The 18,236-nt window shown below is 35.3% G+C and overlaps 2 protein-coding genes across 2 annotated transcripts; one reads left to right on the top strand and one right to left on the bottom strand.

The window, feature by feature from the left end:
• Positions 1–5,879: 5,879 nt before the first annotated feature.
• On the top strand, positions 5,880–7,590 carry si:ch73-226l13.2 (uncharacterized protein LOC100150092 homolog). The gene is made up of 5 exons (XM_059537865.1): positions 5,880–6,118; positions 6,390–6,714; positions 6,833–6,952; positions 7,062–7,192; positions 7,326–7,590. The coding sequence occupies exons 1-5, from the start codon at positions 6,107–6,109 to the stop codon at positions 7,524–7,526; spliced, it is 789 nt and encodes a 262-aa protein (XP_059393848.1). The 5' UTR covers positions 5,880–6,106; the 3' UTR covers positions 7,527–7,590.
• A 208-nt stretch (positions 7,591–7,798) lies between these two features.
• ace2 (angiotensin I converting enzyme 2) lies at positions 7,799–16,952 on the bottom strand. The gene is made up of 18 exons (XM_059537864.1): positions 16,722–16,952; positions 16,477–16,635; positions 16,235–16,328; positions 15,416–15,559; positions 15,150–15,262; positions 14,797–14,902; positions 14,574–14,671; positions 14,186–14,355; positions 13,639–13,865; positions 13,377–13,521; positions 13,172–13,270; positions 11,230–11,352; positions 10,958–11,136; positions 9,089–9,165; positions 8,899–8,999; positions 8,670–8,786; positions 8,361–8,555; positions 7,799–7,998 (listed from the first exon to the last, which is right to left on the bottom strand). Exons 1-18 carry the CDS (start codon positions 16,905–16,907, stop codon positions 7,896–7,898), a joined length of 2,436 nt encoding a protein of 811 aa, XP_059393847.1. The 5' UTR covers positions 16,908–16,952; the 3' UTR covers positions 7,799–7,895.
• Positions 16,953–18,236: the final 1,284 nt, after the last annotated feature.

Genomic DNA, 18,236 nt, shown 5'->3' on the forward strand with positions numbered 1-18,236 from the left:
CATACTGTTTAGTTCTAGGAACTAACCAGCAGGGTCGTTTCTAGAGAACTAATTTCTCCCTCGTTTTTCTGGTTGCAATTGCACCACTAGCAGCGACGTGTATGTATATATAGGCTACAGTAGGCTACAGACCAAAAGTTTGGAAACATTACTATTTTTAATGTTTTTGAAAGAAGTTTCTTCTGCTCATCAAGCCTGCATTTATTTGATCAAAAATCAAAGTCTGTACTGTACAGTCTGTACTGTATATATATATATTTAGAAGAGTGATTTTTGAAGGGGATACAAATAACACAGATAAAATTGTACTTGTAAGGATATGTACAGGTGCTTCTCAATAAATAAGAATGTTGAAGAAAAGTACATTTATTTCAGTAATTCAACTAAAATTGTAAAACTTGTGTATTAAATAAATTCAGTGCATACAGACTGAAGTAGTTTAAGTCTTTGGTTCTTTTAATTGTGACACATTTAACAAAAACCCACCAATTCACAATCTCAACAAATTAGAATACTTCATAAAACCAATAAAAAACATTTAGTGAATTGTTGGCCTTCTGGAAAGTATGTTAATTTACTGTACATGTACTCAATACTTGGTAGGGGCTCTTTTTGCTTTAATTACTGCCTCAATTCAGCGAGGCATGGAGGTGATCAGTTTGTGGCACTGCTGAGGTGGTATGGAAGCCCAGGTTTCTTTGACAGTGGCCTTCAGCTCAATTTCTTCTTCTCCTTAGCCAAGTTAAGATGCCTCTGATGTTGTCTGTTGTACAGGAGTGGCTTAACAAGAGGAATAAGACAACTGTAGCCAAATTCCTTGACACGTCTGTGTGTGGTGGCTCTTGATGCCTTGACCTCAGCCCATTCCTTGTGAAGTTCTCTGAAATTCTTGAATCCAGATTGCTTGACAATCCTCATAAGGCTGAGGTTTTCTCGGTTGGTTGTGCATCTTTTTCTTCCACACTTTTTCCTTCCACTCAACTTTCTGTTAACATGCTTGGATACAGCACTCTGTGAACAGCCAGCTTATTGGCAATGAATTTTTTCTCCTTGTGAAGGGTGTCAATGATTGTCAGAGACCATTTTAAAGGCTCAGGAAACCTTTGCAGGTGTTTTGAGTTAATTAGCTGATTGGCATGTCATCATATTCTAATTTGTTGAGACCGTGAATTGGTGGGTTTTTGTTAAATGTGAGTCAAAATCATCACAATTAAAAGAACCAAACACTTAGGCTACTTAATGCTGGGTACACACCAAAAGATAATCGGGCTGATTTTGGGCCGATTTCCCCCCTTCCGACAATCCTAGCTATGTCCCGATTATCTTGATGGTTCAACAGATTATCTTATCAGATTTTCCCTTGGTGTGAGTCGTAAATATGTGCGTAAATATTCAACATGGTTAATATTTACGATCAGAAATCCTGATGTGTGGGGGGAACCTCGAGGACAAACGTGCGTACGCTCTGGAAATAATCACGTGACACAAAACAATATTCAATCAGAAATCGAGATGATCACGTTCTTAAAGAGTGATGTAAGATCTGATAACAATTATTTAAAATTTATTTAATAATGCAATTTCAAAGAGAATAAGATCTCTTTTCGAAGAGAGACCTGAGAACAACAATTATAAAAAATAAAAACATATGTGTGTGATTTTGTGATCATTGATCACCTCTGGCTCACTCTTTAACTTGTACAGACCATGTCCCCTCGATCTCCACGACTTCAGCCAAGCCCTTTTCTTTTTTTTTTACAGTGAATTTTCTGTGAAAATCATTCCAAACACTATCATTGCAATTTCTTCCTGCATATCGTCCGCAATGCTTATTCTGAAGTCTCGCGAGATTTTGCAAGATTTCCTGTGTCCACAGTCGAGACTGTGGTTGGAAATCTGTTTGTGTGTGGTGTGCTGTCTTTGTCACATCATGGCACACCACACACTATAGGAGCAAAATGATTTTTTTTATCCTCATGTTTGTGGTCTATCACTTTTTGAAAATCTTATAAGATGTAAAAAATCTTTTGGTGTGTACCCAGCATAAGTCTGTGTGCATTGATTCATTTAATACATGAGTTTCACAATTTGAGTTGTATTACTGAAATAAATTAACTTTTCCTCGACATTGTAATTTATCGCTCGTGTCTGTGTCCCCTTCATGTCTGTACAAGCCTACAATGTTGCCAAGTCTAAGGTTTTGCCATGGAATTGTCAGTGGTGTATAAAGTACCTGATAGTCATACTCAAGAAAAAAGTACAGATCTGATATATATTGATTTCTTACCAGAAAATGACTTTGGTAGAAGTTGAAGTCACCATTTAGAATATTACTTGAGTAAAAGTCTTAAAGTGTGTGATATTTATTGTACTTAAGTTCGAAAAGTATTTTTTTAAGTCCTAAATGTACTTTTACTTTCAATACTTAAGTACAAATAAATACAAAATGGAAAAGAAGCAAGTAAAAATGTTCATAAACAGCTTGAGTAGCATGTAATAAATTAGAATTTCATGGAAATGTTCATTTATTTCAGTAATTCAACTCAAATTGTGAAACTCGTGTATTAAATGAATTCAATGCAGATAGTTTAAGTCTTTGGTTCTTTAAAATTGTAATGATTTTGGCTCACATTTATCAAAAACCCACCAATCTCAACAAATTAGAATACTTCATAAGACCAATAAAAAATACAACATTTTTAGTGAATTGTTGGCCTTCTGGAAAGTATATATGTTCATTTTTATTATACATCTACTCAATACCTGGTATGGCGTCCTTTTTCTTTATGTAGTGGAAAAAAAGTAAAAGTTGGCTGAAATATAAAAATTCAAGTAAAGTTCAGATACTCCCTAAAAATACTTAAGTACTGTAACAAAGTATTTTAACTTTGTTACATTACACCACTGGGAATTGGGCTACTTTATAACTTTATCTTTCATGTCCGTGAGTTTATTTTTACACGATTTTTACCGGGGGACCCCCTCATGGTTACTTTGAGCTAGTTTGGGGCTAGATTCAAGTAGCGATTGGGCAGGTTTTGTTAGGACAACCTGGCAACCCTTTCCATCAAGCAACTAAGGTTATTATTGTTAACATAGCGACTCATTGAAAAATATTGGCATCATCTATATTAAAGAGAAAATAATCACTTCATTTGATGTTTAACTGAATAAAATAGCCTTGACAGCTTTACTTACTGTCAGACTATAGACTTTGTTCTCTCTCACCCGACTGGTGTGTGTGTGTGTGTGTGTGTGTGTGTGTATGTGTGTGTGTGTGTGTGTGTGTGTGTGTGTGTGTGTGTGTGTGTGTGTGTGTATGTGTGTGTGTAGGGGATGTAAAAGACTCAAATGTTTCTAAACTTAAGACGCATTTATGCCCCATTTGTGTTGTTTTACCTACACACTTATTTAAAGAATAAAACATTATTTACAACACAGTGTGGTTTTGAATAGTGATGGGAGAAACAAAGCTTTTTGAAGCATTGAATCAATTGCACCAATTGCTTCGAAAAATGGTTTGATGTTTGAGCTGGTGAAAACGTTGTAAAAGCATCAAGATCTCAGACCAAACTTAAAAAACAAATGGAAATGTTTTTTGCAGAATTATTTTTAAAATACATAATAAACACTTATTAGTGTTTGTGTTATTATAGTATCAAACCCTTAACACACAATGAATTAAATTAATTATTTAAAGAATACTTTCAAGAGTAGTGTTATCAGTCAGGAGAAGGAGGTGGATTTAATTCTATTGTAAGCTCATTTTGTTAATTTTAAGGTATGATGTGATTTGTAGGTCAAAATTACTGACTGTTTTTACACATTTTTTAAACTATATAGCCATGTGTTAAAGGGAAGTCATCTTTTGTTTAACAACAACATTTTTAATTTTTTTATAGTAAAATTTATTGGGATTTCATATCACATGGTTAAGGGCAACCAGAAGTGGCTCATGGGTTCACTTTGAGATCAACACTTCCTAGTGGTAAAAAATCGGAGTTTCGAGACATTTCGAAGTGAAGTAATGATGTAATGAAGCTTTGTTTGCAAAAAAATGACATCACCTGGCCAGCACCAACCAGGATTTCTGCCTATGAGTATTCTTACATCACTGATAGCTCTGATAGAACTGTTTAAGACCCTAATCTGAATATGGGCTAATTTAGTTGGATAATTTAGTTCCCCCAAATGGATTTCATGGAACTAAAACCATTCCTAGTTCCTGCAGTGCAAACACACCAAAAAAAAAAAAGGATACTTCCACCAATGTTTCAGGAACTATGAAAAAGTTTCCTCCGGAGAGACAGCCCCTTAAGAGGCCCAACTCCTGCTGCAGAAAACATCCCCAAACCATGACAATTGCTACTCTACCCTTTACTTACTTCTTTACACACTTTGGGTTCAGTCTTTCCCCAGTTTGACGATTAACTTAATGTTTCCCTTTTGGACCCAAATCAATTAATCTTGCTTTCATCACTGAAGTGAACTTTGGAACAGTTTTCCTCTGTCCACACAACATGCTCCTCTAATCTAGTCTTTTGATTATTTCTGCTGATGAGAGGTTTGTTTACTGCAAAGTGTACTTTCAGGCCACATTCTCTTAAATGTCAAATCACTGTTTGTGAGACTGTCCGAGACAGATCCTTACCCTGTTCAGTGCTGAACTGGCAAGCAGTTGTGTTTGAACTGATTCCCCGTTGAGATTCTCCACATTGTCCTGTTTTCTCGTGCATTTGTCTTTGATGGACAACCAGCCTTTTGGGGGGACTTGAATGAGATAATGACATTGTAAACATGCAATATTCTAGAAATCACAGATTTGGAACAACCAATTTTTCTTGCTATGGCTGCTATTGAACTTCATCTGGACAAGCTGCTGTCTAAGGGTTTAAGTCACTTTAAAATTACTGTTTTGCAAAGTCAGTGTAAACTGGAAAGTTAGGCTCCCATTTAAACAGGGGTTGTCAGATAATTGAGGAAATTAGCACAAGGTGCCAGATTGAACCTAATAACTCAAAAGTGTAATTAATTTTGATCAGTGTTCCTTTTTTACAAATATCTCATTTTAGTTTTTTATACTGTGCTTCAGAATATATTCAACTCATGAAATATGCTTAAAACTGCACTTTTACTCCTGTTAGGATAACTTAAAATACTTAGCAATGACCTTAAAATTAAAAATTTAGGAAGTTATAGGCTGTTCTCTAATTTTGATCTCCACTGTCATTTCAAATAATGTAAATCAGCTTTTTTACACTTCCTTAAAGAATGTGATTGAACATGTAAATTAAAAGAATTTTATACTGATTATTATTTGATTTAGTGTGTAAACATATTTATGACTTACGTATAGTTTATGATAGGTGTGATTAATTACATATAATCATAAGAATCCTGCGTAATTGATTACACTGACAAAAAAAAGACTAATAATACGAAGGAAATAGCTTAATTCAGCTGTTTTTATTAAAGATTTATATTGAATTGTGATTGAAATTGTTTTGTAGGTCATAACTGTCAGTGTTCTAAAGCGACCTGTGATTCAATTCCAATATCAAACGTGCTGTTGGCAAGAACTGCATCATCTTTGTCACTAAACTGGTTATAAGCAAGCACTCTTTATTTTTATCACAAATGATTCATTTCTGAATTGTGTTCCCCTTCGATGACTCCTTCATCATGTTAAAGCCTCAGTGGTAGGAAGATCCCAACCTTTAACACTAGTCTCATTACTAACACCCAAACTGTGACCTTTTCTGCCATAAACCACTGTGTTTTGGCTGTAACTTTTTTTTTTTTTTTTAAGTTCACACTTTAACAAAACTGGTTATGTGTTATTACATCATGCCTTTGATAGGCATAGGCTTAATAAGTGAACGTTTGCTTTTGGTAATCATGCAAAGAGACAGTTTTGTCCAACCCCTCGAATTATGCGTTAGTGTTTACCCCACCAACACACCATCAACGTTTCCATCCAAACCTCACGCATTAGTGTAATGTATCTCATAACTTCCTCTTCCTACCACATGATGGCTTTGACATTGAAAAAGCAGGGTTTAAGAAGCAGGGCTCTCACATCCTTTTTATTAACACTGAAATTAACATGGAAGCAGAGGTAAGTAGCAATTTTTTATTTTGTAGCTGATGTAAATATAAATAGTACATATTTAGCAAAATAATTTTACAATAAATAGCAATTGATCAATGTCTATATTAATTTTCAGTAAGTGAGATTTACTTAATACGCTTTTTCACTTCTCTGTTTTTTTAACCTGTATAAATGTTACGGGAAAGACAAATGAAATTGAAATGTTTACTGCAACCTTTCTGCCTAGTCAGGAAACTCAATGAAACATGAACACATTGCAATTAATCTTCTCTCGTAGACTGTGCATCATCCGAGCACTGAAAAAACAGAAGAGGGTCGATCAGAGGCCACCAAATGCAATAAGAAGATGTTGAAATTCAGCCTGTCGATTGATGATACTGAGTTAGTTGCGCTTCAGGAACTCTCGCATCCACAACCAGAGCAGAACGAGAAGGACACTGCGGACGACTGTTTCATTGATGACAATGTGCTTCATTGCCTGGCAAACATGAGCTTGAATGTGATGGTTGATGAAGACTCTGATGCTGACAATCCTCTCTGCAACTGGGATTGGCAGCCTAATGAAAGCCAGGTCATGCCTAAGACAACTGATATTGCCTATAGTAAGAATTATTTATTATTCACCGTTATTATTCATTTTGAAGTATCTAATGTTGAAATTTCCAGTTCTTTCATAAGAAAATTAAGTTCTGGTTGTTATGTTCTGTTGTCTTTTTTCAGTTTCTTCACAAATTTTTAGAACAATTAAAGAACAAAATGATTTGTTCTTGAAGTCATTCAAAGGACACAACTATGTTGCATCAAAACAGAACAAGATATGTTTGGAGAAAACCATGTCAGGTTTGCATCAAATAATGAAAATCATATTTTTATTATTACTTTGTGACAGTGCTATTTATTTTTTTCTTATTTTAAAATGAGATTTTCCACAAATCTCACCTCTTTTCAGCAAAAATTACCATCAGTTACTTTTACACCAGACACATAAAATCGGGTTATCCTGTTGTGCTGAACTTCACAGGCACAGACAACTTCCTGTGCTGCACCAGCCAAGGAGAGGAAAAGATATTAACAGTTAAAGTAAGATTTCATTAATCTGTGATTTTACATTGCTCCGCAAGTTACAAAAATATGTTTATTGTGCTCCATATAAAATTTCAGGGTTGTCCTGTTCAACTTCAACAGCAAACCAACTTTTTCATGTTCATTTCAGACATATGACAAAAATCATTTAGAAAGTTCTCCAGAAGACCCAGAAAAAGCATCCCTTATTTTCTACATGTCTCAAAAGCCCGACGGTCAACGGAATTTTGAGTCAATGCTCCACAGTGGATGGTTCATACACACTACAAATGATGATGTAGTGAAAATGAAAAGAGGCAAAACATCCACCAGTTGCTTTGTCTTAGAGTGAAAGTAAGTCCACAGAACCCACTGTATATTAAAATATCTTATTAAATAAAGGATTTTATTCAGAATGTTTATAGTATTTTTAAAATACATAATGAGTACTTGATCAGTTTATTTATAATAATAACCTCTATATAAATTTGCCTGTAAGCTAATAGAAATTTGGGCTATCCCATTGGTTAAAGTGAATTTATAATTTATTACATCATAATGTGTTCATGTATCTTTTTTAACATCAAGCATTTAAATAATCATTTGCAGAATTTTTTTTTAAAAGGAAAACAAAACGTTTCCTAAAGCAGGCAATGGTGAAGGTGCTTTTTTTTTTTTTAAATCACGCTTAATTATGTAATTTTTGAAAGCACCTATTTCTTTATAGTCCTGTTTGTTCAATGTCATCCTCAAAGCCTTTGTTCACTTCTCCATCATCTGAATTCTCATATGGGTTCACGGTCTTGTTAGCCGTCTTAGCTTTCCTGAAAAAAAAGTAAGCAATGAAGTTGTGGTATAAACTTGTATGGATTTAATTCATGTTAATTGTTATTATTTTGTTTTTTGAAGCCCATATTGTACTATTTCTATAGAGATAAATTTTTATAATGTGTAACATTTCTAACTTCGATGCTTAAAATAAAGTGCTTATTGCATTGTACCATTGTTGGATCATAAAATGTTTTATCATTGTCCACAATGCATATAGCTGTTATGATGATGCAGTTCTACCAAACATGTCAATGTTAAATATAATCAAGACTGACATAATCTTCATCGTCACTGAACTGGCTCTAAGTTTCTTTCAATCATTGTCTCCTTGAAGTGTTTCACCTGCAGTACTTACTTCTTCCTGTTTAATATCCCTGTTGTAACGAGGTAGATTCCTCCAAACACAGTTACACCCATTACGACTCCAAATACCACCAGCCAAACTGTGATTTTCTCCTCTTTGGGTGGAGCTAATGTTGCCTGCAGCCCAACAAATTCCAGTGTTTCGTCACTGAGTAAAAATGCACCATTGATGCGTTCTCTGGACAGCCTGTGAAGAGAAATGTAATGGCACTCAACATTCATACACTCTATAATTAGTTAAAAATATATTATATAGCTATAAAATATATTTAAAGATATAGTATATGGTTTCAAGAAATACCAGATAGCTGCCTCTACATCTGCTTTGGGAATGACTGCGTCTGCTTTGGTTGGATCCATCACAACAAAATAAAAGGAGATTCTGGCCGTTTCACTGAATGTGTTGATGTTCTCTGGCCTGTGAGCAAAAAATATATATATTTTGTGCAATGTCACAATTTTACAATGACAATGATTCAATCCACTCTGAAATGTGCAATTAGTGAAGAATAAGAAGTGATAATTCTTACTTGAAATTCATTTCTATTCCCTTTTCTTCCAAGTAGTATTGGCGCATGGCAAAGGCCATAGTGGACTTAAAGAGATACATTTCATTTGTATTCCAAGTGTACTGGAGATTAAAAACGAAAGTAATTAGCAAAAGCAAATTCCATTTCTATCTGTAAATCATTGTTAAAATTAAAATTAAAAGAGGCTTACTGCATCATCTCCCATGGCAGATTTTAGGCTTATTCTGACTTTGAATGCGTTTGAATCATCTTTCTTTACAGAGGATGCTGTGAAAAGTAAAAAAACCTGATTATTATTACTTTTTTTATTATTTGTTCTTTTTTTTTTCAATATATAGTATGTGGTCATATCAGTACTTGCACTGATGGATGAAGATTATATTATTTTACCAATGGCTGAATTTATTATGAGAATTTAAAGAAATTGAATGTTTATGTTCAAATGAAATACAACCCGAATTCCGGAAAAGTTGGGACGTTTTTTAAATTTTAATAAAATGAAAACTAAAGGAATTTCAAATCACATGAGCCAATATTTTATTCACAATAGAACATAGATAACGTAGCAAATGTTTAAACTGAGAAATTTTACACTTTTATCCACTTAATTAGCTCATTTAAAATTTAATGCCTGCTACAGGTCTCAAAAAAGTTGGCACGGGGGCAACAAATGGCTAAAAAAGCAAGCAGTTTTGAAAAGATTTAGCTGGGAGAACATCTAGTGATTAATTAAGTTAATTGATATCAGGTCTGTAACATGATTAGCTATAAAAGCTTTGTCTTAGAGAAGCAGAGTCTCTCAGAAGTAAAGATGGGCAGAGGCTCTCTAATCTGTGAAAGACTGCGTAAAAAAATTGTGGAAAACTTTAAAAACAATGTTCCTCAACGTCAAATTGCAAAGGCTTTGCAAATCTCATCCTCTACAGTGCATAACATCATCAAAAGATTCAGAGAAACTGAAGAAATCTCTGTGCGTAAGGGACAAGGCCGGAGACCTTTATTGGATGCCCGTGGTCTTCGGGCTCTCAGACGACACTGCATCACTCATCGGCATGATTGTGTCAATGACATTACTAAATGGGCCCAGGAATACTTTCAGAAACCACTTTCGGTAAACACAATCCACCGTGCCATCAGCAGATGCCAACTAAAGCTCTATCATGCAAAAAGGAAGCCATATGTGAACATGGTCCAGAAGCGCCGTCGTGTCCTGTGGGCCAAGGCTCATTTAAAATGGACTATTTCAAAGTTGAATAGTGTTTTATGGTCAGACGAGTCCAAATTTGACATTCTTGTTGGAAATCACGGACGACGTGTCCTCCGGGCTAAAGAGGAGGGAGACCTTCCAGCATGTTATCAGCATTCAGTTCAAAAGCCAGCATCTCTGATGGTATGGGGGTGCATAAGTGCATACGGTATGGGCAGCTTGCATGTTTTGGAAGGCTCTGTGAATGCTGAAAGGTATATAAAGGTTTTAGAGCAACATATGCTTCCCTCCAAACAACGTCTATTTCAGGGAAGGCCTTGTTTATTTCAGCAGGACAATGCAAAACCACATACTGCAGCTATAACAACAGCATGGCTTCGTCGTAGAAGAGTCCGGGTGCTAACCTGGCCTGCCTGCAGTCCAGATCTTTCACCTATAGAGAACATTTGGCGCATCATTAAACGAAAAATATGTCAAAGACGACCACGAACTCTTCAGCAGCTGGAAATCTATATAAGGCAAGAATGGGATCAAATTCCAACAGCAAAACTCCAGCAACTCATAGCCTCAATGCCCAGGCGTCTTCAAACTGTTTTGAAAAGAAAAGGAGATGCTACACCATGGTAAACATGCCCCGTCCCAACTATTTTGAGACCTGTAGCAGAAATCAAAATTGAAATGAGCTCATTTTGTGCATAAAATTGTAAACTTTCTCAGTTTAAACATTTGCTATGTTATCTATGTTCTATTGTGAATAAAATATTGGCTCATGTGATTTGAAAGTCTTTTAGTTTTCATTTTATTCAAATTTAAAAAACGTCCCAACTTTTCCAGAATTCGGGTTGTACTAACCTGGGTTAATATTGACATCCCAGCCAGGCACTCTGTTGTTCTTCTGGTTCTCCTCCTTTAGCCAGTCCATGAGAGTGCTGAAGTAATGTAGCAATGGCTGAGAGTCCATCCTTGTGGTTCCTGCAACATCTTCCAGAGCACGAGTCCAAGACATGGACCTGCCTAACTCAAGCATATGCCTGCGGAACAAAATATTTGTTTATATCAGTTATGTTTATCCTAAAATTAAAGAATATAGGAGTTATTAATAGAACATACATCATTCTGCATACCTGAGTTTGTTACCAGCTTTTGTTGAGTTTGTAATGTCACATTTATAAAGAGGACCGGTGTGTCCAGCTGCCTCACATAGGGCCTCTTGAAACTGGAACTGATATATGGTTCTGGTAAAGTACCTATTAGAGAAACAAGACATGGCTATTCATATTAGCCTATATGAAATTATTTCTTGCAGCATTAAATTTGTTTAAAATAAATATTGCATTACACAAAGAAAGATTTTTTAATTTTTTGATACAGAATTTCCAATTCATTTCAAAATAACAAGCTCTCAATTTGATTCACACTCAGGTATATCTTAGCAGGACTGCCAACTCTAATGCATTTTTTAAAACCTCAAAACCTTAAGAAAACACCCTCAGGTTAAACTGCAATAATTAGCTATTGGTGAAACAATTTGGCAACCTCTCCATTGTATATTAGTGTGTGTGTATTAGTTTAGCAACGAACGGGAGAAAAATACACTATACAATCCCTTCTAATGACTAGGTTTGGCAACAAAGATGGAAACATAATTCATGTATTTAGAAATTGTATTTCCATCTCTGCAACAGTTTTGGAAGTGTCTAAAATGGCTGTACCCATATGTAGAAGTCATTGTTTTTTTTGTTTTTTTGTGATGAAGTTTTGGCTTAAGGTCTGCATTTAAAGTCACACCAGAGGTAAATCATTTGGTAAATTTATAGCCTACATTTCTACAGGTGCATCTCATAAAATTAGAATGTTCATTTATTTCAGTAATTCAACTCAAATTGTGAAACTTGTGTATTAAATCAGTTCAGTGCACGCAGACTGAAGTAGTTTAAGTCTTTGGTAATTTTAATTGTGATGATTTTGGCTCACATTTAACAAAAACCCACAAATTCACTATCTCAACAAATTAGAGTACTTCATAAGAAAAAAAAATATATAAATATATATATATTTTTAGTGAATTGTTGCAGTTACGGTAAGTCTGCAGAATGAGTAGTGCTGTTCAAATTATTTTGTTCAATTAATCAATATTGAGGTTTTAAGAATAGTGAATTCTGAAATGACCGTGTTAAACACAATGCTTTATCCAGGGCCGTCGCTAGTGGGTTGAAAGGTGGTGACGATTATAGGAGCCCACTATTGAGGGGGGGCCCCCGGCGATCTCAACTGTCTGGCATGTTGTGCGGTGCTGTGTTGATGCACAGTCAATCCAACAAGTATTCAGACACCACATATAATTTTTTTTTTTTTTTTTTTTACTTGGTGCAGGGCACTATAATTCATTTATCTACGTGATTATAGTAAAATAAAGCGAACGGTGACATATTATACCCAAAAATTCTTCATACAGTGGACTACTAGTGAAATTGAAAAGAAAAAAAAAATGGGACCAAAAATTATTTAGACACTTTGACCTGACCATGTTTTGCTTACGTGTTTTTTTCCTGAATTGCTAATGCAACCTTTTTACACCACAGTAAATGGTCAACAAAGTATTAATAGTTATGTAAATATTGTCATACTAACAGTTGTCTGAAGTTTTGGTTGATTGTAATCCATTACATACCTTTCTATCAAAGTTATCTGACACTATCAAGAATTTGTTCTGACACACAGTTTAACTCTTCAGTTCTTGTCATATTTTATTACCATTTCCTAAACTATAGCAAATAAATTGTGATAATGTGAAAATGTTGAAGGTGTCTGAATAAATTTTGGTTTGACTGTGTATTTATATTACATTGAAGACAGTGCAGTGCTATTTTACATTTAATTATTCAGTTTCTGTACCTGGACACCTGCAAACTTGAAAAAAACATTGTGTAAATAGCACAAATAAGTAAATAGAATAAATATACAAATGAAACAATTTCAAACAGGGCCCACTGGTACAGCCTGCACCGGGGCACCACAATCCCAAGCTACGGCACCTGGCTTTATCAATTCTACAGGTGACATTACCTGATGAAAGAATAATCCCCAGACACATGGAAAAGGGCAGGTGGGTCACAGTAAGACTCATCTCTGGGCACAGCCTCAGCCACTCCAACTAGTTCTCGCCTGTGGTAACAAAATCTTGTGATGATCCACAGAGTCGAAGTTCAACTGAGTAAGAGTTCATAATGTTTAGATTCTGATTATATTTAATCTGTCTTCTGTCACTCACTTCATTTGCCACCAGCGGAGCATCCACTCATCTTTGGGGATGGTCTCTTTGAAGACTTGCCACCTCCATTCCTCCAGCATGTAGGTGAAAGGCAGAGTGGCCACGATGGTGAGGGCCTGCTTCAGAAGGAAGTTAATATCCGTCTCTGTAAATATGAATAATAATATTAATGTTTTTAGGTTTTGGTAAAGAATATTTGTATGCTGAATTCAGTTTCTGGTTGTTCAGATGAAGTCAGGCAGGTATTGCATTCACACTTTACCATAGTCCTGTTTGAAGTCAGGAGGAAGGAGCCCCAGTGACTGCAGGTGAGAAGGAGTGGCAGCAGACAGGGACATGATCTCTCCCACAGCCTCATGGAAGCCTTCATTAGCACCGTCTCTCAGCAAATATGAGTGGTTACGGTAAGCCATTTGGTACTGGTTATGACCCATCTCATGGTGAACAGTTAAAAAATCATCCATGTTCACTTTAGTGCACATTTTGATTCTGTCAAAAATAATAACAGTGTTGCTCTAAATAAGTTTGCTTATTCTTGCACAGAATGAGAACAGCAGCTAAAATGAATAATTGCTATTCTAACTGCTTTGTTTCAGAATCCTGAAAAACAGCTTTTTTCAATGTTAATAATATTTCACAATATTACAGCCTTTTTTGTATTTTTGTAATCATTACAAACAATAAGTTATTTTCAGAAAACATCAAAATAGATATTTTTTTTAAATAATAAAAACGGAATTAAGTTGTTATCTACTTGTTAATCATTACCAAGCATTTTGACCGAATGTAACACAACATTATCACCCCACCTGAAGTCCTCCCTGTTTCCCATGTCCCATGCTGTAGGGTGGCACACCACGTCTCTTCCTTCAGGCTTAATAATCATTGAGTTTGTCCAGAAGTTGTCGAACATTGCAGACATGTTTACAGACATAAAGAATTTTTCTGCCTCTTTAAACAGCCGGATTTCATCCCAGCCCTGAAATGGTATCAAATAATGAGGAAATTAAAAAAGAGCATGACTATTTACAACTCCAGCTAAAGAACAAAATGATTAATCGCAAATACAATGCGAACAGACCTTTAGCCTGGACTTTAAACATAAATGAAGATAAAAGATAAAACCTTGGAGATAAAAGGCGCTTAGCTTAGACCAAAAAGTTAAAGAATACAAATTAAAAAGGTCACTTGTCTTACCTGGGCAACCATTTCAGAGCTCACATCGATATCAGGCCTTTCTGGATACGGGATCATGAGAGGATACAAGTTGGTCCAAAACCTTCCCCACATATCACCTAAATGTGAATAGTCATCAAATGTCACCATTTGATCTTAAACAAGATTATATCCTAATAGCATATATTTATTCTTGTAAATGTAGTCAATGCAAATGTCCAAAAGGTTATGTTCCATATATTACCAAGCAGGTGTGCTGGAAGGCAAGCATCTGAGGCGATGTGACCAGGATATAAATCTTGCAGTTTTGCTCTCACATAAGCATGAAGCTCTTTGTACAAAGGCAAGATCTGGAACATCATAATAACATTGAGTTTTCTGATTTAAAACCTAAGAAAAACTGTTAAATGTGAAGGTTCTTTATTGCAATTGATGTTTCCATGAAGAACATTTAACATCCATAGAACATTTAACATCCATGGAACCGTTTCACCAAAAGTTCTTGGAAAAGAATGGAAATGTTCTTTGGGGAACCAAAAATCTAGAGCACCTTTTGGAACCTTTATTTTCAAAAGTCTGTGACTTGTTTTCACCAACCTCCTGGTAAATGCGCCTGGCGTCTTCCATAACTTGGTCTCGGGGGTAACTGTATTCGGGTTCATCTATGGTTTCATAATCCCCCCTCCAGTAATCTCCATGGTCTTCATAATCTTATATAAAATGACAACAAAAATATTTGTCAACCGCCACATCAGTTGTCCATAAAATCAAAGCAGTAAAAGCAAAGGCATAATATCATTTATTATCAGGTAATATCAAGTTATTAAAAGCCTGTGTCATAAAGTTAAGAACAGAGCTCATACTGTTGAGTTTGGCAGCTTCATTCTTCAGGTCCACATATTTCTCATAAAGGGGTCTCATCTTCATCCCTGCGGCCACTCTCCATCCCTCCCACACATGTAGACGCTCATCATAGTCCCTGCTGTTTGCCATGATACTCTCTAGGCCTAGTGAATGAAACTGAAGTCAGGGAAACTGGCTCGCTGATTTAAATTCAGATGGACATTTACAGTACATGTGGCAAATGCCTTTACTGTATGTGTTCCCTGGGAACTTCACATTGCTAGCAGTGAGATCTAAAAAACAGTAGTTTGGTCAAGTAAAGTGTCATTAGTCATTCAAATTTAAGAACATAAACTACCGTTCAAAAATGTGGGGTAGTGTCATGATTCTTCAGAAGTTGCTGATATACTGCTCAAGGAACATTTTTATTATTATCAATATTGAAAACATGTGTGCTCCTTAATATTTTTATGGAAAACTATGAAAACCTATCTTTCTTAGTGACCCCAAATTTTTTAATGAATGAATTTATGTTTTTATTGAATCGTAAAGGAATGCAACACCAAATGTTTCTGGCCAATTTTACCTTTACTTCACCGTATATTTCAGATTTCACATCCTCTTTTTCAAATAAACATCCATTTTCTCATAAATTTTAACAATGAACCTGAGAATAGAAACTCACAGTTCGCTTTGTCTTTTTATACATTTATGAATGAAACAGGTAATAGGAATCTTACACAGAGACTCTTTTGTTATTGTAAATGTGGAAACAAGGTTTATGATCCTGAGATTTTGCTTTATCATTAGGATGATGCTGCATGTACGGCTAAAATTACCTGGCTCCAAAGTCTGACAGTCAGTGGGATCGTCAATTTTGCACACAGTTGCTGTGTTGTAAATAGTACTCATCTCTGACATGATGTTTCTCAGCTGTGAAGCACAAGGCATTCAAGTCCTATTAGTTTCATCAGGTTTGCCATATTTCCACAGGAGAAGTAAAACACTACTGTATAGTATGAAAGACAATTTCAATGTCTGGGTGAGTGACATTATTGTAAAACATCAATATCATACTTACTTCACTAGCCTTGTCCGGTGAAAGCGCCCCCGATCCTTTATCTTGGAGCTTTTGGAGCTGAATTTTAATCAGTGGATCAGAGATTTGATCACTGGGGTAGGCACTGGACTCCTCAGACATCTTACCGTAGAACTCGCTCCAGATTGCATATGCTTCAGCCTAAAGAGAGAGTTGAAGAGACCATCCATATCCAGTCACCACTTAATGTTTTTTCCAAAAACGAGATATTTACCTCTCATACTTACCTCTTTATCTGCATTTTCCTGGGAGATATCTGTGTTGTAGGCCCAGGATGCAAGGGAATACTGGTACATGAGATGGGTTGCCTCCTCATCGAATTTCTTCAAGAATTCCCTTGCGCTTTCCTCCACGGTCTGAGAGCAGGCCACAGAGGCCATGGCCAAAAGCAGGAGCCAGCAGCGAGCAAACATCGTGACAGCACTTGTCCCACCGACACTGACACTGTTGTTTTCCCCATGTGTGGTTTTATTGAAGACGCTCTATTGCTTTGCCCTTTGACCAACACTGTACTTGAATGCAGGTGGGATGGTTCCAGGAAGGAGTCTCACTGGATGTTGCATAACACATCTTCTGCTAAAATGATCATATTTATTATTAAATGGCCATATTATTATTATTAAAGCAACATCACAACCTTCACAAATAGTATGAAGCAATTGACACAAAACATAATATCGTTTCAGTATTACTCAGCAATTGATGAAAATGATCCACTATTATAAATGATCAACTAAAATCTACAATTTTAGTTTTTCATCACTATTTATTTTTAAGTGAATGTGTGCTTCACATACCAGCTGTATATGGTTTGTTCATTACTGAAAGCTAAAGCAAAATACACCAAAAATACTGTTTTTTTTTTTGGTTGTTTGTTTTTTTGTAAAGAGTAGAACTGTGATCTTTACTTTGATGAGAAAGTTCATTGTGCAAACATAATCTAGGCCTATAAAATCATAAATAACAATGCCTGTGTCGGCTAAAGTAGATCTTTATCAAGATAAGCTGATGACTCAAGAGAGTTTTATTAAATTATACCTTAAAATATGAAATAATAAATTTGATTGAAAAGAAAGATATTAAAGTTGAAACATGAGAAACATAGATTACTGTTTGAAATTCCATCTGGAATGTTTTTAACCCCACCTTCACATTTACAATTACTAAACACAATGTCCAGAAAAACGTTCAGTTTTTAGTTTCAAATTTCAGATTTTTTAAGTAGATAGCTGTTTAATCTGTTTTATTTGAGTTCATTCATGAATCAGATATGTGCTTTTATCTCTCGTTTTGTTTTATGGGTTTTATGTGAGGTTTTAAAGCGAGGTTGGGTTAAGGTAAGGTTATCTTTTTCGGCCCTAATAAAACATGATTAAATGTTAACCAGTAAAAACCATGATTAATCATTTCATTATCATTCAGAATCTAACTTGCTTTCATATTTTCATCAAATCAGCCTGAAATGTATTTTTAAATTAAATAATTTGTGCGAGTGTGAATTTTGATTTCAGATTCAGATTTATTTTATTCAGACATTTAAACATACAATTTTGATGAATAGATTACAATCAAATTTGATTGAGAGAATAACAGTACAAAAAAAGGCTGAGTCTCTGTTAACCAGGTTATATCTTTATTTTATGCTTATAATCATAAAATAATGCATTTCCTCGCTATAATGCACAGTCAGTGAAAATTCAGTGGTAGTTGCAAAATATGCGCACCAGGTGGTGATATTTCTT

This window comes from Carassius carassius, chromosome 44 (genome assembly GCF_963082965.1).
Source record: "Carassius carassius chromosome 44, fCarCar2.1, whole genome shotgun sequence".
NCBI lineage: Eukaryota > Metazoa > Chordata > Actinopteri > Cypriniformes > Cyprinidae > Carassius > Carassius carassius.